General features: G+C 35.2%; 1 protein-coding gene and 1 long non-coding RNA gene across 2 annotated transcripts; both read left to right on the top strand.

The window, feature by feature from the left end:
* The first annotated feature begins 1,686 nt into the window (after positions 1 to 1,686).
* LOC132033803 (exocyst complex component SEC6) lies at positions 1,687 to 22,635 on the top strand. Its single transcript, XM_059423895.1, has 24 exons — positions 1,687 to 2,019; positions 3,032 to 3,070; positions 3,296 to 3,384; positions 3,464 to 3,554; positions 3,802 to 3,891; positions 4,026 to 4,105; positions 4,819 to 4,911; positions 7,963 to 7,989; positions 8,200 to 8,307; positions 8,413 to 8,575; positions 9,713 to 9,768; positions 10,397 to 10,505; positions 11,763 to 11,903; positions 11,993 to 12,172; positions 13,117 to 13,200; positions 13,302 to 13,388; positions 13,992 to 14,036; positions 15,478 to 15,556; positions 17,753 to 17,822; positions 18,006 to 18,093; positions 18,192 to 18,281; positions 21,215 to 21,331; positions 21,511 to 21,573; positions 22,176 to 22,635. Exons 1-24 carry the CDS (start codon positions 1,891 to 1,893, stop codon positions 22,305 to 22,307), a joined length of 2,250 nt encoding a protein of 749 aa, XP_059279878.1. The 5' UTR covers positions 1,687 to 1,890; the 3' UTR covers positions 22,308 to 22,635.
* LOC132033806 (uncharacterized) lies at positions 4,926 to 7,094 on the top strand. The gene is made up of 2 exons (XR_009408874.1): positions 4,926 to 6,398; positions 6,608 to 7,094. It is a non-coding gene; the product is annotated as an uncharacterized LOC132033806 (long non-coding RNA).
* Positions 22,636 to 22,674: the final 39 nt, after the last annotated feature.

Raw genomic sequence — 22,674 nt, 5'->3', positions numbered from 1 at the left:
AATGTGGCCAAGTAATATGGGACGGAGGGAGAACTTCATTTATTAATTTTTAGATTACGTGAAAAGTCAAAAGTGAACAAGTAAAAGTTTACGGAGGAAATAAATATGTGTCGGAGAATTAAAATTGAAGTGCATACATGTATACATGAGAAGAGAATAAATATTCCGCTGAAAAGTCAAAAGTGAACAAGTAAAAGTGCACGGAGGAAATAAATATGTGTCGGAGAATTAAAATTGAAGTGCGTACGTGTATACTTGAGAAGAGAAGTAATATGACATATATACATGTGGGATTTATTAATTCTTAAAGAACGTGAAAAGTCAAAAGTGAACAAGTAAAAGTGCACGGAGGAAATAAATGTGTTGGAAAATAAAAATTAAAGTGTATACGTCTATACATGAGAAGGGAATAAATATTAAGTACCACGACATATGTCTACGTGGGATAAAAAAATAGTTGGGTAAAGTGTACAAGTTATATAGCTTATAGTACAAACATTCATTGCGTGTACAATTTATAAAGCTTTTGGTACAAGCTGGTGATGCTGTGTTAGTCCTCCCACCACACTTATATATAATAGAAATATATTGTATGCAGAGTCTAAAATATGCGTGCGATATGAAATTGGATCAACCTTTATTTTCAATTTCGACCTAACTTTCTTAATAGAAAGGCTTCCATAGAAGCCAAATATATTTTTACTTCTTTTATTCATGTATAGTTAATCATAAAATTGTTATTCCCTCCCGATCAAAATTAAGAAGATACCAACTCGTAAGCAAAAGTAAGTAATTTAATTAAAAGCACCCTTCATTAAATGGGGAAATTTCAACAACCTACAATACAACATAGAAATTACATCCACGTAATCATATTTTTAAATATACATCAGCATAGCCATTTTTTTACTGTATACAACAATATACAGTAATATATAACTTTATACACCTATTATAGACAATGTATCAACCTTTGTATAAAAGTGTATAATAATGTATAAGAGATTTTTATACATACGCTTACGCCGGCGCTATACAATATTATACAAACTTATACAAGAGGTTTTTATATATAAAAGATGTTTATACACACTTCTACATTGTATAAAGTTGTATAATTATGGATATCTGGTGGTAGATGAAGAAGATGAACCTCTCCGGTGGAGATCCGGTCGTACAACGTAGAAGATGACCTCTCCGGCTCCGCTGGCTACAACGGATAAAAAAAAGAGGCTAAATTGAGTAATTATTTTACCCTAATTGGTATAAGAGTGTTAAAATCCCTAATTAAATAGGTATTGAGATTTGATCACTTAACACTTAATAAAAGCAATTTTGAATGAATAAGGTTAATTGTTTCTTAATTTAGTAAGTGAACACTCTTTTTTATTCGAAAAAAGGTAAGTGCACTATTTTTGATCCGGAGGTATTTCATATTGGTGGTCGTATAAAATCATAGAAGATTTAAATTTATAAAATTATGTCGATGTTATTTGCACTAAAAATAAAGATACAACTAGATAAAGATTAAACATTACCGAATTAGTACTGGCATTATTAATTTCATAATAATAATTCCAGTAACCAAACGAACCGTAATATGTTCTACTACTACTTACAATTTTAGCAAAACGTAAAGGCATCATCAATTGATGAATTGACCTTTAAATAATCCAAAAAATATAAAACCGCATAATAATGTTCTAAACAATCCAACCCATTGCCCATCAACCCGACCCGCTTTACATCTTGAAAAAATCAAGCTGATTGTTTACACACTCTCTCTTTGAATCAACGCTTCTAAGATCTCCATCTCCAATTTCAATTCTAGCATATATTGTAAGTGAAATTAAGGCGTTATAGATTTGTAAATAGTTTCAGTTTACGAAAATGATGGCTGAAGATCTTGGCGTTGAGGCTAAAGAAGCCTCGGTTCGTGAAGTCGCTAAGCTTTTGCCTTTACCTGAGTTATTACAGTCTATTTCTTCCATCAAAGCCGATTATATTGCTCGTCAACAGGTTTCATATAGATCTTACTGCTTTTTTCCTTTTATTTATTTCTTTATTTATTGTGATTTTTTGTAAAATTTGGAATATTTTGATTCTGTTTAGGGATATTATTGTCAATTTGTAGTTCAATTGTATAAAGGAACTGTTACATGAAACGTTTGAGTTAGTTGAATGTGTTACCAAGTACTCCCTCTGTTTTAATTTGTTTGTCTGGTTTTGACTTAACACGGAGTTTAAAAAAAACAAGGAAAACTTTTTGATCTTGTGGTTCTTAATTAAAGACATATAGAATGTACCAAAATGCCCATTAATCCTGTGGAAAGTTGCAATTAAAGAGTTGTCAAAAAAGGAAAAAGACATTCTTTTTGAAACGGACTTAACCGGAAAGTAAGACAAACCGAAGAGTCTTTTTAAAGTAGAAAATGATAGAACAATGTGAATTTTGTAGACGAGCATGATTACATCTTAATTCAACTTTAAATAATTTTATCTGAGGAAAATCAATCACGATCAGGAAAATGTTTTGAGCTACCTGGTATCAGATAGCTGATCGCTTTTTTTGTTTGCTACGTAAATGTGCTGTTTTGAACTTTTAGGTTTGGTCACTTATCACTAAGTCATTATCGCTGTATTTTAGTTGCTTCTTTGCTGAAAATCTAAAACTAATGTAGAAAATGTCATAAATACAATGAATTAAATTTCAGCTTTTTGATACGTTGTGGTAATCTGTTAAAATGATTTAATTACCTGCTAAAAGCAGTAGGATTTATTCGCATGATTATAGGCGAGTTGTTGATGAATTATAACTGGCTTGCTCAGCCTCGGGTCGTTTATCATACATTGTAACATTTCTATTACGAAGGTCCAAGTGGGGCTGATGTTGTCGCACATGGTCATGTTTATTGGTGGCTTTGTTGTAGAGAAGCTTCTTGTTTCTTCGTAGTTTCAACTTAGTGGTCTGAACTTAAATTGAACCTCACTTCGTTATTTATGATCTGGTACTGTTTCATGTCTGGTTCAGGCAAATGATGCACAACTTAGTACAATGGTCGCTGAACAGGTATGTGGATGCTTCTACTTGATGTTTAGACAAACTCATTCTTATGTCTAGATAATGTTATTGCAATTTCTTCTGTTTTTTGCTGTATTTTGAATTGGAAAGCTTTGGAAGCTCTCATTTCCATCTCATAACTTTTTCTTATGGTAAAAAAAATGGTTGCTATCAGAAACTTTTTCTGTCTCCAGATACTAAACTCTATCTGCTGCGTAATTTTCTGGAATGCAGGTTGAGCAAGCTCAAGCTGGTCTGCAATCACTTTCCTTATCTCAGAAGACTATTAACCAGCTCCGAGAAAACTTCCTTTCTATTGAAAAGTATAACAATGATTCGCTGTTTCAGTTACATATGACATCATGTCTTGAGATTAAGCTGAGTTCTTTCTTCTTGAACCAGGCTTTGTCAAGAGTGCCAAACTTTAATCGAAAATCATGACCAAATAAAGATTCTCAGTAACACCAGGAACAATTTGAACACTACTCTGAAGGTATGTCTTGTCATATCTTTTGGTATCCAAGCATTCAGTTAAAGCAAATAAGTGAAATTTTTATATGACCTTTTCCTTAAAAATGATATCTTCATCAAATCATGCTACACTGTCATTGCCCTGTCCACTGCACAATCTCATATAGGTTACTAGTATTTCTACTATAATAAACTCTGCTTGTGCACCTAACATTATTTTTTTGTTGCTTCACTGATTATCAATCCATATAATTGCTTTGTCTCTGTAGGATGTGGAGGGAATGATGTCAATTTCGGTAGAGGCATCTGAAGCACGGGATTCTCTTAGAGATGATAAGGAGCTAATTAACACCTATGAAGTAGGTTCTTCTAAGATTTTATGTTATCATTATTTAAAAAAAGGTTCTTCTAAGATTTATTACTTTCTTAATCGTCAACTCTCTCCCCAGTCTTTCCCTGATAGTCCGGTGCGTCTATTTTAAATTGGTTACAGAGGTTAACAGCTCTAGATGGAAAGCGAAGATTCGCACTAGCTGCAGCAGGGTCTCATAAAGAAGAGGTCGGTAGACTAAGGTCAGTTATCTTATATTTTCTTAAGTTTATGTTCATTTAGATTGAATCATAGAACAAGGCCCTATTTCTGACCCCCAAAATTTTAAAATTTGTCCACTGTTCACATTTTACCTGTGCTCCTTTTGGTCCTTGATATAATATTAGTATATGTTCTGTGCAAGAAAATCTAATTGAACCATATTCATGTTGGATAAACACAGTCAAAGTCGCTGAAGTCGAGGGCTAGCAGCTCTCTTTATGGAGAAAAATAGTGAGTAGAAGCCTAGACGTGCTAGTTTCAATTTCTGAATAGCTGATGTAGTAAATTATGAGGATGACTGATGATGGGACGTTGCAACAACATACCATATCAAGAGAAAAAAAGGAAGAACATTGCAGCAACATCCAATATCATTACCAGAAAATCGCTAATTCCGACGGAATTTGGCTCATCAGTAACGTTTGCGACAGGTTTTCTGTCGGAAACCCCTAGCGACGAGCCAGATTCTGCCGGGACATCCGTCGGAAATTAAAGATTCTACATGCAGTGAATTGTGCTCGTCTTAATCTCATCCTAACAATTACATGCTACTTAAACTGCGTGTGCAGTGAATTGATAATTATTTTAGTAGAACATATAAACAGCTTTTAATCGCTGATTGTTAGAAGACCTCTTACTCTTAGTTGGCATTGGAATCTGAACATTTTGATTTCGAACTTTTGATTTTCGTCAGAGAATATTTTGAAGATGTGGATCAAACATGGGAGACCTTTGAGAAGACACTGTGGGCCCATATTGCGAATTTCTCTAAGCTGGCTAAGGAAAGGTATCGTTGATTGTTTAAAGAATTATTTGTCAAGCTGTCCAATCATGCTGCCTGCATATAATCTTGTTCTGTTTAGGAGTTAAGACTTAATATTTCATGATTACAACAATACAAAGTACATAATTTGTGAAGTTCTCGTCAAACTTCAGCCGCTAGTGTGGTCGGTGGAAGGCCTTCTTGCTTCTTCTTTTTTTCTTCTTCTTCTTCTTGTTTTTGTTAGATAAATAATATTATTGGGATAGGCATCTAATGCTGAAATACGTATATACAAACGCATAACATCCAAGATTAGAAGAGGCTGAAAAAAGAAGAGAAATGTCATCTCCTATCCAAGCTATATCCTTAAGTAACCATATGAGTCAAATTGCATGGTTTTCCTTGTTTCTTTCTTTCTCAAGAGTGTAGCATAGTTGGTTAGCTTTCCCCAGTGTTAATGATTATTGTGTTTTGAGTATACTTATCTGGACTATTTATATCAAGATTGGGTTATTAGTACTCATATTAGAATCGCCAGGAGCTCCTCATTCGGGTTGATTCGAAAAGCAGGTGACTGCTGGTATATTTGTAAAAGGAATATATTAATCGATAAGCAGAAATACCAATGTCCAATCTTGGGAAGTGCAATAAATGATATAAAGTAAAAGAGTCCCTTCTTTGGTTGATTAGAGTACATGATGCTTTTTTTCCATTGATAAGTTTTTTGGTGGAGTATATAATATCACAAACACCTAATTCTCTTAACAATGATACTCATATAGACAGCATCATGGATCTGCACTATACCACTGCAACCGCCAAACTCTCTAGTCCTATGAGGTAGGGCTGAAGAGGAAATAAAATATGCTATTGTTAAAGTTCTCTGGTTAGCGGTTTGCTTCTTTTCTTTTCCTGTGAAATACTTAAAAGGTGACCATAGAAATTTGATATATAAGATAAAGAAAACCCTTGAATTTAAAGAACAAATAGCAACATATCAATGGTGAAACTAAATAACTGCCATAAAATAATACACCTTTGTTCTCTTCAAAGGTATTTATAACTTAGGCTGCCTCCTAATGATTCTCCTTGTCTTTTTTTGTTCCCCTTTTGGATGGAACATATCCCATATATTATTCTCCAAGCTATCTTTGAATATTGGTGGCTGACCAATTATTTCAAGTTGTTGGATGTATGTTACATCTGGCATATCATTTTTCAGATGCAAGTTATGATGCACCTTTCAAGTTGAATAGGCTACCACATAAGTATAAGAAATTAGCTTTTTGGTGCAACGTGGTCTATGTAACTGATGTAGATTCCATGTTAGATATGATCGGGGACTTGCAGAATCTGTAATCTTTTCGCACTATCGTAGTGCTGTTTATATCTTCTATAAGATTAAGCCTTACCTATAAAATATTAGCATGAAGGAATCAAGCTGGAAAGAGCACACAGCGCAATGTTGCTGCCTTCGCCTGCAGATTAGTCTCTGATTGTTTTTTGAAAAGGTAAGGTAAAAGATTAGTCTGTGATTTTTTGTTTTTTTTTTTGGTCGACTTGTTGGAGGCATAAGATAGCTCATCTGACCAATGAATCAGCGGCATCTTCCTGAAGTTAAGAGTTCTTAGACAGCATGAAAGACGCTGAAGTTCATGGCTAGAGTCTTGAGACTGGCTTTGATGTCGAAATTCTTTTTGTTTCTCTGTCCATTAAACAGTGCGTATAGAAGAGGTGTTTCATGTGTAAGAGTACGGGTGAAGATGTGGATCATATCTTGTTGCATTGTGAGGTGGCTAACCGACTGTGGAGGGTGGTTCTTGATTGGTTTGGGATGCGATGGGTGATGCTGAGAACGGTGGAGGAGGCATTGTATAGTTGGGGTTACAGAAAGAGGAAGAGGAGTCCTAGGGCTTGGAAGGTTGCCCTGCTAGCACTGATGTGGGTTATTTGGAAAGAGCGAAATAGGAGAGCATTCGAAGGGGTGGAACTAGATATTGTAAAGTTGCAAAATAGTCTCTTGTTTCTAGTTTGCTTTTGGTGTTCCCATGAAGCCCCTGTTTGTATAGAAGATTGGGTCTCCTTTTTTGAGAATCATGTTTTGATGTAGGTTCTCTCTTTTTGGTATACGGCTTGTAAACGGGGTCTTTTCCCCCAACTGTTAATAAAATTATTACCTTATCAAAAAAAAAAAAAGGAAGACTAAACATGAGGAACTAAGAATGCATAAATGGACGAATGAATGAACAAATGATAACAGATAGGAAATTGTGTTCGCGTCTCTCAAATCTTAATATTTAAGAGACTAAGCACAACTAGGAATGTAGGCTAGACAATACCGTGTAATATGTTTGTACTGTTATCCAGATCCTACATAATTGTCCACATACAATCAGTTAGATCAGAAGCTACAATATGACTTTAAGTTTCTCAGTTTTCCTTCATATTTTTGTTCTTGGTTCTGTACTCTAAATTGTTCGCTGTATAACCACTTTCATAGGACTAGTTTGCGTTCTGTCTATCTTTATCAGTGTTATCAAACGTGAAAGTCAGCTGGGGCTTTAAGCGCAAAGCGCAAATAAAGCGTGGGCTTTAATGAAAACAGCCGCAATGGCGCAAAAATAAAAATATATGTACGTTTAGCCCAAGACTAATAATAATAAGCATGAATAACAAATATATGGACAAACAAATTGTAAAAACATAACGAAAAAGTGAAATAACAATTATCTAGGGTCATCTCTTCAAGAGAGGCTCATTGGCAAGGAAAAGTATGTCTTAAAGCCTTGATGATGGCACTGAAGCGCACATAAAGCGAGGCGAAGCGCTTACCATGTTTTGAGCCTCGCTTCAGGGCTTAAGCGCGCCTTTGACAACACTGATCTTTATTAAGTATTATGATTTGTGCATGTCGTTTATAATTTCAAGTAGTAAACTTATTCATGTAACTTATGAGTATAACTTATTCTTCATGTGTTAATTGACTTCTTCTAGTTTGTGCTGAATCTCTTAAATTTTGTTTATTTATTTTTTAGATTCTGATCATGCTATTTGTTTGTTTGGGATAATTTGCAGCCCGCAAACACTCGTCCGTGCTATAAGGTATGTTAAATGGAATTCTCATGGTCAACACTGATTAATTAGACATCTTTTCCATTTATATGTAACATACTTGTACTGTGTTGGAGCTGCCACTGTTATGCCCATAATCTTGGCCGATATTGCACATTTACATTGTAATATCTTCTTGCACATCAATATATGTTTCACGAGTCTGGGATCTAGACTGATGATTTATTCACCCTTCTCCAGGGTTGTTGAAATGCAAGAAATCCTAGACCAGCAACTCGCAGAAGAAGCAGCTGAGGCTGAGGGAGGTGGTGCTATGGCTTCAATCGCAAATCCTCGAAGAAATGCCAAGTAGGTTGCTATCTTGCCTGGTTTTGTTCTTTGTTTAACTTTCTGCATTCATTAGACATGTTAAAGTATATCAATATATATTCTGATTAATGTTTTGGCTTGCAGAAAAACAACTTCTTCTAAAAATCTCACACAGCAGAAGTTGAAGGTTCAGGGAAAAGGCTACAAAGACAAATGTTATGAAAGTATAAGGAAGTCCGTTGAAGCACGTTTTGACAAATTGCTCGATCAGGAAGACCTTAAAGCAGCTATAGAGGAAGCTAGAGTGGTTAGAATATCTGCTTTTACATGTCGACGTGTTCAACTTGCCTGCATTTAGAAGTTAATACTGTGTATTTCTCCAAAGACAATATTTATAAGCGACAAACTGAAAGAGAACAATTGTAAAGTAGAATATAATATGGTTAAAGAAGCATAGATTCATATTTCATAAAGTCTTCCTGTTTGATAAAACTCTCGATGCATATCAAGGACCTCCTGGCCTATTGTCTGTCAGGTATAGTATTCATCTTGACAAGAATTATCCCCATTTTCGTTCATCTTGCTGACTGAATACCAAGCTTTCCCGAGCACGTGCCCCATTCTAGTTGCTGATATCACACGTTCTTATCTAACTTCTTGTCAACGAGTCAATGGGATTTCTGATAAAGCAGACACTAAGTCATTTGACACATTTGGCGCCTGTAGCTTGTAGCCTATCATTTCTCCCCAATTCAGCAAAGTTTCCCACCTTTGGTTATGTTGTCTCTTTTGAGTTTAACTGCCATCATGCCAAATAACTGCTTGTGTTGAAAGGCTGTAGTCTCACGTAATTAGCTACGAGGAATAGTCTAGGAACACCTTGAAGGATTTACAGGGGATGCTGCAATGAGAAGAAAACTAAGGAGAAATGAAACTCTGGGAAAAGATGCACAGTTGGTTATGCTTGTTAAATAATGAAATTGAAAACAATCAAAGACAAGGGGGATGTGACGAGACAAATAAAGCATATGTTTTGAGAATGAGTTCTTATCTGCATAGTAGAAAATTAGAACCCTTTTTGCATGGAGGTGCATGTCATGCTTTTCTTTTTAAAGCCTTTTTGTTTTGAACAAAATCTGGGATACTCTTTTTCCGTAAGACATGTCAGGCTGGGTTTAACATATTATATTAACCCATGAAATTGTTGAGAAGATGACTAGATAAAACGTCTTGGAATTGATTCCCAGTTTGTTTCTTTGCTTGATATAAAAAAGAGAATTTGTAGCCAGTAGGAGGAAGAATTCAGGGTGAGAGATACATACTCCTGTCAGAGATAAATGACAAAGTAGAGGAAAATTGAACTTTGCGGTGATATGTATGTATTCTCATTATTCCCGATATCCTTTCATAGATTGGTATTGACATGCTATTTTATCGATGTCAGATAGGAGAAGAGCTGGGAGAGATATATGACTACGTGGCTCCTTGTTTTCCTCCAAGGTTTGTGCTTTGCTCTTTACACCTCTGTAATGCCATTTTCTTTTCCATTTATCAGGATTAACTAGATTTAGCGAGAGATAAACAAAACATTACATGTCTAGAAAGAATAACCTCCTATTCATGCTCTTAAGATTGTCCTCAGGGCATTCCCACTATCTCAGATTTGGCTCTGTTGTATCCATTAGTGACTTCGTTGGAAGTTTCTTCTCAATTTCGGAAATTACTTGGCAAAATAACTCTTATCTCTAACATTAGTCACAATCTGAAGTGTTCCTCATTGCTATTGATTGCTTTCTATTGCTGATAAAGTATAATATTCTATATAACTCAATGTTATATAATCGAGCATCTGATTTTCTAATGTTTGGGATGATGGAGAAGTTTCACATGCATGATGTTTGGTATGATTTTCTTCAAAAAGCTTTTGTTAGCGGTAAGCTATTGCTTGTGCTAAATAGGTGTCATTTTTGGTCTTAAGCAAGCAACACTTTCAACTCAGAGGCATCAAAAAAAGGAAAGAAAAACTCATAAAAGTTTATATCCTAATATCTCTTAACACTTGATCTACTTCTGTTTCTTTTCTGTATGTTGTTATGTCCATTCTAACTTGTACTTTATATGGTAACAGATATGAAGTTTTCCAGCTCATGGTAAATCTTTATACAGAGAGATTTGTTCAGTGGCTGAGAAAGCTGAGTGACCAAGCTACCAACATGACAAATATAGAGATCTTAAAGGTAATGCAACTTTAATCATATTGGCATTTTCTTTCTTTTGGATTACTGAAAGATTACTTTGGCATGAGAAACTGTTGTTAGTTTGATTAAAAAGCTAGATAATTCAGGAATATCATAAACTATTGAATATGGAAGTAAAAAAAAGCATCTCTGTCAGTTTTTCTAATCTGAAGAATATTTGATATCAATTCCTATACTGTGGTCATAGCTCATCGCTTTAAGGTCAAAATTTGGTATGATTTGTTCAGTGGTTGAGAAAGCTGAGTGACAAAGCTAATAATATGACGAGTATATAGATTTTGAAGTTATTACAACTTTAATCATATCGGCATTTTTCTTTTCTTTTGGATAAGTTAGGGATTATGTTGGCATTAGAAATTGTTGTTTGTTTAATTAAAAGCTTGAAAATATGGAAATTTTATATACTATAGAATTGGGAAGTCATTAAAAAGGCATTTCAACCAGTTATTCCATATCTAACGAATATTTGACATTTATCCTGTGTTGTGGTTATAGGCTCATAGCTTTAAGGTCAAAATTTGGTCAGATATGATTGTTTCTTTTCCTACTTGTTGTGGACTTCTTTCTTTGTATTTACTTGTATACAAATTAGGGGGTTCAATTTTACCTTCTTATGACTGCTTGTAATTAATCTCAATGTTTCCAAATTGTGTATCCCATCCTTCTCGTAAACGTTGACGGGTAGTGCTATAGCATCCAATCATGGCCCATGGGGCAGTAATCCGAAATTCCTTATCCATGTTAATAGTTCACCTAATAGGCTCATGGCTCAGTTTTGGTTCTTCTTTTAACCAGTAATAAATTTCCATCATGAGAAAGACAGTCAAGTCTAAGTGTTTCATTTTGGTTTCCTATCCCCCTTTTTGGTTCTTTTGTTTGGTAACTGAGTTTTTGTGTCCATGAGCTACATAATTCTGCAAAAGCAAAGTGCAGGTTCCTGACCCATAATTAACTTTAACCACTTCCCATCATCACCTCTCAGCATTAACATATTCATCTTCCCAAGATCTTTTCTTTATGGGTGAGGAAATGCTCTCTCCGCCCCCCCTTTCCTCCTTTGCAAGAGATGTTGCTGTGATTCAGAATTGAGATCTTTTCTGAATCCATGAATTAGGTAACAGGTTGGGTGGTCGACTACCAAGAAAGTCCCCCCCCCCCCCCAACCCTTTTCCTCCTTCTTTGCAAGAGATGTTGCTGTGATTCAGAATTGAGATCTTTTCTGAACCCATGAATTAGGTAACAGGTTGGGTGGTCGACTACCAAGAAAGTCTAATTGAACTTGGAGTTGATGATTCTTTAGCGCAAGTTTGCTCTGAGAGTGGTGCAATGGATCCTCTCATGAATGCCTATGTTGAGAGAATGCAAGCTACAACAAAGGTTTAAACTCGATTTATTATCATAATTGCCTTTCACATTATTTTAGGACATACATAATGCTGATTTTTTCATGTCATTTCGTAATATAGAAATGGTACTTGAATATCCTTGAGGCAGACAAAGTACAGCCACCTAAAAAGACTGATGATGGGAAACTTTACACACCTGCTGCCGTTGACTTATTTAGGATCCTGGGGGAGCAGGTGCAAATTGTACGAGAAAATAGCACTGATGTCATGTTATACAGGATAGCTTTGGCTCTCATTCAGGTAAGTTCATTGATTTCATGTTATATGAGGACAGATTTTATGTTAATTTTAAGAACAAAATGACTTCTTCACCATTATTGGATCTCTCTTCTTCTGTCTGTCATCCCCCCCTCTTTTCTTCTCAAGACATCACTGTCTCGCCTATATACTGAAGTGAGGATATTCTACTACATGCTGTTTTATTATCAGAGAGTGGGAGGACTTGCTTTGTTTATTATAGGTCTTTCCATTAGTGTTCTAGTTTTAGCAGCTGGTGTAATTTTCTGGTATTTCAAGATTCTAAGATCTATTGTCTTGTATTTTGGACTTATATACAGTGAATTTAGCTGACTAGTTCTATATAAACATCTACAAGGAAAAATCTTCAATGCTTTGCATTCTTTTGGCATCATCATCATGCATGTGTTAAACAAAACAAACTCAAATTTCCCTGGATTGTTTGCTTAAATTATCCTTTGAAGTAGGGGCCTAATGGTGCATGGTTCTGTCAGCATTTTTCTGAAGTAGTTTTTCTCAACAAATTTGTATATCAAGTGATTTTCAAGAGGACTTGAAGTATTATTTGGACTTTGTTGATAGAAGCACTTCTCCTGAAATGCTTCATCTTCCATATCTTTGATCAAGGAGGAATATTATTTTTCCAATTTTAGTTGCCAAGCTATCCTTTAACGAGGAGAGGGAAAATGAGGGAATGAATCTTGTGTTTATATGATAATCGTTTCCCCCCTCTTTATGAGTGTGTTTATATGATAACCTGCTTGATCAGATGTCAAAAATATTGTCCTGAAAATAAAGGGACTTGTTCTTATTTCTCTCCCCTTTCTGATATATTGCTGGTAATATAATCCATATGAATTCATGAGTTTTTTTATTAGCGACAGCTTAATTTTCAGGTTTCTGAAAAGAAACATATCTGATGGTTGCTTGATAATGTTCCTTTCCAGGTAATGATTGATTTTCAAGCAGCCGAGAGGAAGAGATTGGAGGAACCTGCTTCTGAAATCGGTCTGGAATCCCTATGTGCAATGGTTTGTAAAATTCAGAAATCTGAACTGTTTATTGTGAAGTAGAAAGATCTTTGAATTGTGCTGGTGCTTTACAACTATGCTAAGAGCTTGACACTCGGCAGATTAACAATAATCTTCGCTGTTATGATCTCGCGATGGAGCTAAGTTCTAGCACTCTTGAAGCTCTCCCTCAGAACTATGCTGAGCAGGTCCTTATTAGTTTTTGCCCTCCTCCTTGACTGCTGCGTAAATCTTCTGTGCTTTATCCTGATTGCTGTTACTGCCTCTTTTGTCTCAAGTCGTCTTGTCTGTTAGTTTACATCTAAGATGAATCTGGTAGAATTTTATAATTGTATATCGATTTTGATTAAAAAGATAATAGACAAAAGTGGTTCATATGTCCATGTCTTTAGCTCTTATTATTGTTTACTAATATTGTTGTGGTCTTGCGGATCTTAGTGGTGTTATTATATTTTTACTTTTTAACTTTTTGGGTAAGAAAATAGTCTCATTTTCTTGATAGTTGTAAATAGATTCTCATTTATAAGGTAGAGGGTTGTACCGGATACTGATGTCTACAACTATAGGAAAATGTTTTTTCGGAATTCTAATAAACTAAACCATCCAATCTCGCTGATGATTGCTAAATACAAAAAAAGAAAAGAAAAATATCAATAAAAGGACACCATGTAGAAGATGGAAAGCACAACATTCTAAAAACGTTCTGTAAAAAACTTATCTTAGAAGTATTGACATTGGGCTTTAACCATAAGTTACCTTCTCTTATGTTAAGTTCTTTGGTTGCTTCTCAGGTTAATTTCGAGGACACTTGCAAAGGTTTTCTAGAAGTTGCAAAGGTATATTAAAGGCTTGATTTTACGAATGCCTGTGACTTTAATATATTAATCAAGTGGGCAACCTATCTTTTTGAGGATTGATTTTGTTTTTGACAATCTCTAGAGTTAATTCCCCACTCAATTTTTATGGAGGACTTTAAGGGACGGCCTACTGGAATTAGCTATAAGCCAGATGTAGGTGCATTAATTAAATATTCTTAAGGTTTAAGGTCTCAAGAATCGTCATGTGCATGACACGTCTCTCTCCTGAAGCAATATTAAAGACCATGTATTCGTTTGAGGTGCAGAACTTTAGAAAATTGAAGTAGCCCATGTAAAATGTATGACTTATCCAAAATCTCTATCAGGAACCAATTGTCTCTTGTCATTTCAACTTATTATATGATCCAGTTAAAACATAGCTTCTCAGGAATAGAAATAGAAATATTCCACATCACAAATTATAAATGATCACATAACATAGAGGGCGCTAGTAGCATACATGGAGGATAAAATAAGACGTTGTTTGCTATGGTTTGGCCACTTCCTATGTAGACCTCAGTTGGCCCGCAGGTGTGGTAATATAATGGTTGAAAGTGGTAAAAAAGTACAAGATTCATCTAAAATCATATGGAGGGGAATGCTTATGTTTTAAAAAAACATTGATGGGAGATGCTATCAAAACTCCTACAGTCTATTGGAATCAATTGGTAGTTAAGAACAGAGCCCAAAAAAAAAAAGAAAAAAAAAAAAAAGCAAATGATTCATATTGGCAATATCAAGGAGTTAAAATTAAGGCTTAGTTTGTTATACTTATATTAGGTTGTGTCTTGGTCAAATAATAAAATATGTATATTAGGTTGGGCGTGTGCCAGGAGTCCTTATTGTCTCTTTTGAGACTCCTATGCTAGTGTGGAGATAAGGCACTAAGTGTAAGATTTAGAGAACTTTTAGCGTTAGGGAACTCTTAATTCGCCTTAAAAGACAAGTTATCTTGCTAGTGTTGGAATGAAATGGACCAGAGCTTAATGGATATGGAGAGCTTGTTTTCATTCTGACTAGCTTGGAATTGAGGCATACTTTATGGGTTGATTGACAAATTAAATCCAACACATAATTCACGTGTCTCAAATAAGCCCACTAAAGACGTAGCCTCTTAAGCCATACAAATAAAACCAAACCCGCACACTGCATCTAAAAATCAGTACCAAGTACCCAACAACATAAATCCAAAACCCTGTTATGCATAAGCCCAAATCGAACAACCATCGGATGTGATTGTCAGTGTTTGTTGCTTAGAGGTTTCAAGTCTTGTGTGAGCAAACAATCTTTGAGAAGGGGAAGACTAGTGGACTTGACACTCGGGATGGCAAGAATGGAGAGTAAAGTTCAAAGAGTAGACTATGAACCATATGTTACCTTTACCAATACTTCGCATCTAACTTGCTCTCATTAATTGCAGGAAGCTGTTCATCAAACTGTCAGTGTTATCTTTGAAGATCCAGGAGTAGAGGAATTGCTCGTTAAGTTGTACCACAAAGGTGAGATTTTCCTCAAATTTCTCTGTTGCTAGGAGCTCTCATTCCATCTGCTGGAAGTGTTATCTTAGAATTGTTACTATCTTTTAGTGGTGAAGTGTTGAATCTATTCTGTCTTTGTGCTATGTTCACAAAGAGATTCTAATCATTTTACGTCTTACAGTGTCTGCACAGTTGCGTGTATGCTATTTTTCTTGATCATTTTCTTTGTTTTCCCCTTTGGATTGTTTTGATTGTATACATATATTTGCTTCTTTTATGTTTTGAAATTACGGTCATCATAATTACCTATATATTGAACCGAGGGTCTATCGGAAACGGCCTCTCTACCCCGTAGAGGTAGAGGTAAGGTCTGCATACATCCTACCCTCCCCAGGCCTCACTTGTGGGATTACACTGGGTATGTTGTTGTTGTATTGAAGTATCTGCTCTAACCTGAGGAGAAGAAAGTCTGAGTCGATTATCACTCCCTCCATTCCCAAAATAATTCTCCACCTTTCCTTCTGGTGTCTGAAAAATGATTGCCAACTCTTCTTAAAAAGAAAGGTCTGGTGTATTAATGGCCCAAGGTTATAGATAACACGCATTAGTCATTTGCTCGTGATAACAAACCCTTTTTGAATATGCATGGTTATAATTAACACACATTTGGTAGACCAAAACGGATGCATGGCTTCACATGATTTACAGTTTCAACATTTTTTCTAAATAAAATTTGCACTTCCAATTTTGGATAAAGGGAGTACATCAGAGTAAGAAAAGTGTTTAATTCGTATATCATAAAATGTTAACTAAGAATTACTCGTAGGATAATTAATTTGAAAATATGTCACATCAAGATTAGGATAATATAAATATTACTTATGTAGTTTGAATTGGTATTTGAAAAAACAAGAAAGAAAAGTTGGTTAAGTAATTGGGAATGGAATAATAACGCATTAAGATACTAGTGAAATTTAATTTTACAATTCTGTGTGGAATCATTAGTTTGTGTGAGTTGGCTTAAAATGTCCTCATTTCTGTGAATAACCAAATCATTAACTCCGGCCATCATCTTGTTAGTTCCGAATCATTAAGAGGTTCAGAAAGTTATTGAAGGATTTTTAGACGCTTCTCTTAAACAAGGTCATACCTAACTCTTTGCATGGTGCTCCTACCTATTTTTGACCAGCAGGACTTATGTGCTTCTCGTCTAGACTTCTACTTTGATGAGATCTTATGGCAACATAATAGTAGTATGGGCTGAAAAAGCTTAGCCACAATATAATATTAAAGAGATTTAATTTATAAACGTGTCACAACCATTGTCATTCTTTGCAATCATGGCAATTTTCCATGGGACAACTAAGCATTATGTTAGTAGCGAAAGGATACCTCTGGTGCAAATATTGTCCAATTTCAGCTCTTACAGTGTAGAAGTCTCATCAGCTGCATTCATACACTTTGGTGGTACATTAGTTGCCTGTCTTTAGGAGGAATAAGAAAAGTTCTCTCACCAATTCCCATGATTATCTCCCTTCCTTTCTCAGTTGTCACGAAGTGAATGTTCAGTTTCGTGATGAGGAATCTTCTGGAATTTCTGTCTAATTAAAAGTGTGTCAAGTCCAAACTACCTCCTCTACTATTCGAAAGGCAGAAAGTATCATGGTCCCTTTTTCAATTCCCTTCAATCAATAGCAGCTCCTTTTCTTGCTAGCAGGGCAAGGGCATTCTATGCATTTGATTCAATTCCTGGTTCGTCCTCCCTTTCACAGACTAGGAGTATACATCGATGAGCTTAAAGTGTGCGTTTTGACTAATACACTTTATTGATTTAATGAAACAATCAATTCTAATTAGTCAAACTGGGACATTGAGTTGGGATTAAGGATTGCTAGAAAAGATAGATGTAACCAATTTGAAACTAACTTTTGGAATTTACCTAGCAATTGACTTTAGAAGTAAGATCTGCAACCTTTATGTGTTCTGCAGCCTAGCGATAGACACTAGAAGCAAGATGTTCTATCCATAGAGAAAGGAGTCTAACCATTATGTACTGCACAAAAGCTGAAGCATTTTATCGTCTTCTTGCCTATCAAAAGAAAATGTGAAGCATTCTGTCAGTAAATTAGTTCCAGTCAGATATTATGCAAATGATTTAGGTTGTCGTAATTCTAAAACTCTAGCCTTCACTTGAATATTCTATGTTTCATATCTCAGATTGGTTGGAAGGACAGGTTACCGAGTTCCTAGTTGCAACATTTGGAGACTACTTCACAGATGTTAAGATGTGAGTTTTCTTTTGTGCTTAGCTCAGAGAATAGCTCCTCCATGGAATGTTCTTTATCCTACTCATGTGAGCTATTAAAATATTTTATAGTCATATGCAGCAGCAGAATTTTCTAATTGAGGAATATCCTAGAATGAGTGACACGTATATCCTTAACTTTTGTGTGTTTCACAATTTATAAAGGTACATTGAAGAAAGATCTTTTAGGCGTTTTGTCGAGGCGTGCCTGGAGGAGACTGTTGTTGTATATGTGGATCATCTACTTACCCAGGTTTATTTGAAAGTTTCTTACAGTTCATTAATTTGAGACAGCTTTTATTTATGGGTTTACAAAAGTTGGTTGACTATTTATATGTCCCCGCATGGTAGAAAAACTATATTAAAGAAGAAACGATTGAGAGGATGAGGCTTGATGAAGAGGTTCTCATGGATTTCTTTCGGGAGTACATTAGCGTTTCTGTAAGCCCAACAACTTTCTTATTGAGCTCTTACTATTACCTGGGATATATTTTCAAGTTTTGGAGAATTTTGAAACTCATGCACATATTTCACTTCTCTTAATTTGTCGGGAGGGGTGGCAAATTGATATGCAGCTCAGCTTATGTGCACATCTTTTACTTCTGTTCTTATCTCATTTACTTCTGCATTTTGAGATATGGATGAATATTGCCTTTCTGTCTTTAGAAAGCTTGCCAAATCCTTTATGTATAAACTTCCTGTTCTAGCTTATGAGTTTAGTGCCTTCAAATAACGAATTAACTCGGTAGTCACAAATTACAATACCAGTCTCTTCTATGATTATTTTGGCTTAATGTCGAGCTTAAAACTCCAATTTTGGTACGAGAACGCTACTTCTTTAATTAACTTTTCTATAAGGTTTACTTATTTTAATTTAATGTTGTCAGTGTCAGTTTAGGGCTATATTTTTTTATTTTTGGGCTAAAATGGTGGCAATTTATTCATCCAGTATTCAATCAAGAAGATGCAGACAAATACAGAAAAGAAGATGATGTTTGCTCTGATACACAAACTAAGCTATAACTCACGTTTGAAAAATTAAAGAGTATTTATTAAAAAAATTGTGAAACATTATATATTGTACAAGGGTTTTATTTCATGTATGTTTTTAGATTTACTTCAACTTTATACTACAATATCATGTGATAAACATGTAGTTGTTAATAAGGAAGACTTGGTTGTAACATTTTAGAGACGAAAAGGCCATATATATCTTCTAATATATCTTCTATAGAACGTGAAGGATAGGGTGAATATTAAATTACTGAAATTGGATCGTAGAAGTATCATGTTGCTTGCCTAGATAGAAAGTACCAAACTCTATCAAATGTGAATGAAAAACAGAAATTAACAGCAAAAGGAGAGGTAACTGGCAAGAGAATTAGAGAGATTGGAAATTTAATGTTGTCTTGATATTAAGAAGAAATAAAGGAATATACTTTACTGAATCCAGTAAATCCATCGCACTAGGTGTCTTTAATTCTTGGACTAGTTAATTGAGGGTTTTGTGTGGATAGTTTCTTTGCTATTCAACGATGGAAGTGTTTTGGTTGTCTTCCCTTTAGATGTATTACTTCTAATTAAAGGATTTTCTTGTCAACTGAAAAATAAGGTTACTTCTATAATATCATTAGGATATGAATTCAGTCTTCAAGCTATTTTAGTGAAATACTGACATAATTTAAAAGATCCTACTGCCCGGAGCTTTGGTCTAGTGGTAAGAGTGCAGCGTGTGATGCCCTATAAAAAGAAAACAGACCACAACACAAGTTTGTGGATTAGCCGCACGTCACTAGCTCGAATTCTAATAAAAGTGCCTAGTATTTAAGTGGAAAATGAAAGAGAGAGGTTTATTATCCACCGAATTTCGAACCATGCGCCATCTCTGGCCCTCGAGGATTTCTCAGTTATAAAAAAATTAACTTGATCCTACTTTTCCAATTGAAATTTATATATCTGCAATACTGGTGCTTCAAATCACTCTCTCACACACACACACACACACACACACACACACACACACACACGTGTATATATTCATATGTTGTCTTAACTTTGGTAACTACCAAGCTGTCTTTTGATGGCTAAGCTGTTGTATGTCAATGGACATGGAGTACATGATCTGTAGGGGTGGCAAATGGGTGGGTTTAGTTGGATTTGGTTTGGTTGAAAATGGTTTGAACAAAAATGGGTTGGGTTTCAAACCGCCCATATTTTATGCAGGTAAATATGGGTTGGGTGATAAATGGCTGGGTTGGTTATGGGTTAACCCATATTATACAAGTGTAATATTATTTCAAGTGTATGTTTATAATTTTTTCCTTTTGTCAAGTTAAATTAATTTTTTCATATAAATTTCAGGGGTGGGGGGTCGTTGAGGGGGTGGGGTGGGTGTAAGAATTTTTTTTTTTTTTTTTTTTTTCATTTTTTATAATTTTTTTTATAAAAGTAAATATATGCAATTGATTTTTTTTTTTTGGGCGGGGGAGGTGGAGGTAGGGGATGGGGTGGGGTGGGGGACCGTAAATTCTTTTCCATTATTTATAAATTTTTTATAGAAGTAACATATAGGAAAATTGAATTTTTTTTTTTTTGGGGGGGGGGTAGGGAGGGGGTAAGAATTTTTTTTTTTTCCATTTTTTATAAAAATTTTATAAAAGTAAAATATTTGAAATTGAATTTTTTTTTTTGGGGGGGGGGGGGGGGGTTTGGAGAGGGGTGGGGTGGGGGTAAGAATTTTTTTTTTCATTTTTTATAAAATTTTATTAGGGTAAAATATATGAAATTGATTTTTGTGTGTTTTCGGGAGGGGGGGGGGGCGGAGTGGGAGGTAAGAAAAAAAAATTCTCCTTTTTTATAAGCTTTTTATAAAAGAAAAATAAAGTAAATGAAATAAAAAAAAGTGTGTGGGGTGGGGGGCATGGCGGGGTGGGTGGTGGGGTAAGGGTTGGGGTGGGAGGTAAGAAAAAAATTTCTCCTTTTTTATAAGCTTTTTATAAAAGAAAAATAAAATATATGAAATAAAAAAAAAGTGGGGTTGGGGGGGGGGGGGGAGTGGCGGGGTAAGGGTTGGGGTGGAAAGTAAGAAAGAAATTTCTCATTTTCAAAATGAGTTGTTATTGGGTTTAGTGTGTTCTTATACGGATACCCATATTTTACCCATATTTGCCCATATTTTTATGGGTTAAAGAGAGACTTGAAGCTCTTCATTAAAAGAGAGACTTGAAGCTCATATTTACCCACCTGAAATATGAGTGGCCCAACTCACTAACATGTGGGTAAAATGGGCTAATTTTCTAAATATGGGCTCAAATTGCCACCTCTAAATTGATCTGTACCTTTATAACATATCTCAAATTTTCACTTCATTGCAGAAAGTAGAGAACAGAGTACGGATACTCAGTGACTTGAGAGAACTTGCTTCATCTGAGAGCCCTGATTCTTTCACACTGGTTTACACAAATATTTTAGAACAGCAACCAGACTGTCCGGTATGTTTTCTTGACTGTTCTTATCCATGCGGAGATATTTCAAAAACTGAGTTATGAATCATTATAATCTACATCTCAGTTAAAAATTGAATCTAGTGTGTGGAAGCTGGTCGTATCTTATTGTTTTAATTTGTCTCTTGATGATCGCTGTTATTGCGCATTGTTTCTCTTAACTGCAGCCAGAAGTGGTTGAAAAGATTGTGAGTCTGCGAGAAGGCATACCACGAAAAGACGCAAAAGAGGTATATATGTGTTATCTAAGTGGCACACATGTTCAGAATTTTATTACGGAATTTGAATTAACCTGAAAGGATATTGCTACTTATTTACTTATCAAAAATAAGATGTTGCTACTCATTTGCCGTTCTTCTGTGCTGTTTTCTACATTAAATCCCTGCCAATGCATTAAATGAAGTTATCATGTTGTTTTAGTAAGTTGTGATTATTTATCATGTTTTGAGGCTTACACGATTTATTATTTCTTGTTCGCCATACTTTTGATAATATATCCATTCCATATAAATATATATAAAATCAGAAACTTGTCTGTGTTCTTTATGCCCAAACCATGTTGCAGACTTCTCCAAACTATTTGTCGATCCCTTGTAGACATTTATTGCAAGAGCAGTGATATTGTGCTTTGGTTTTGTTTTACTTTTTGGCTGGAGCTATATTTGAGTTAAATGAACTTGTGTAGAGTAATTTACCTGTAAAAATATCAAAAGCATTAAGCTCATGGTTCTCATGCATTTGCAGCGACTCAGTAGCCCTTCAAAGGATCCTTGTGATGATAACTTCGTTTCTCTTTATTGCTTTCTTGACGGGTTATTTTGTTGTGAAATAGGTTGTTCAAGAATGCAAAGAAATCTATGAACATTCTCTGGTAGATGGAAATCCTCCCAAAACAGGTTTCGTTTTCCCCAGGGTGAAGTCCCTATCAGCGTCAAAACATTCAATATGGCGAAAGCTCACATAGACCAACTGCTGCAACAAATTGTTTGTTTCAGTCGCTGAAGAAAATTTCCTGTACATAAAAATGTACAGATTGGGACTATATTTTCTACGTCTTCATATGATCTGATTTATTTAGCTCATTTGTTCGGATTGTAGTTGCCTTTGCCAAATATGTATTCATTCCATTATCATTTTAGCTATTACCAATTTGCAACCGTTAGGGTTTCACCATAATCGAGTTCTATTTGTAATGATTGTTAAATAATAGGTCAGCTGAGTTCCCCCTCTCTCATATCTGTGTGTAGATTCTTAAAATGTTTCAACAATGAACAGATATGTTCCTTTTTGTATCCTTACCGTATACCTTTTATTGTAGCACAGAGATTCGC

Source organism: Lycium ferocissimum, chromosome 10 (assembly GCF_029784015.1).
Source record: "Lycium ferocissimum isolate CSIRO_LF1 chromosome 10, AGI_CSIRO_Lferr_CH_V1, whole genome shotgun sequence".
NCBI classification, from domain to species: Eukaryota; Viridiplantae; Streptophyta; class Magnoliopsida; order Solanales; family Solanaceae; genus Lycium; species Lycium ferocissimum.
This window is presented reverse-complemented; position numbering and strand designations above follow the sequence as displayed.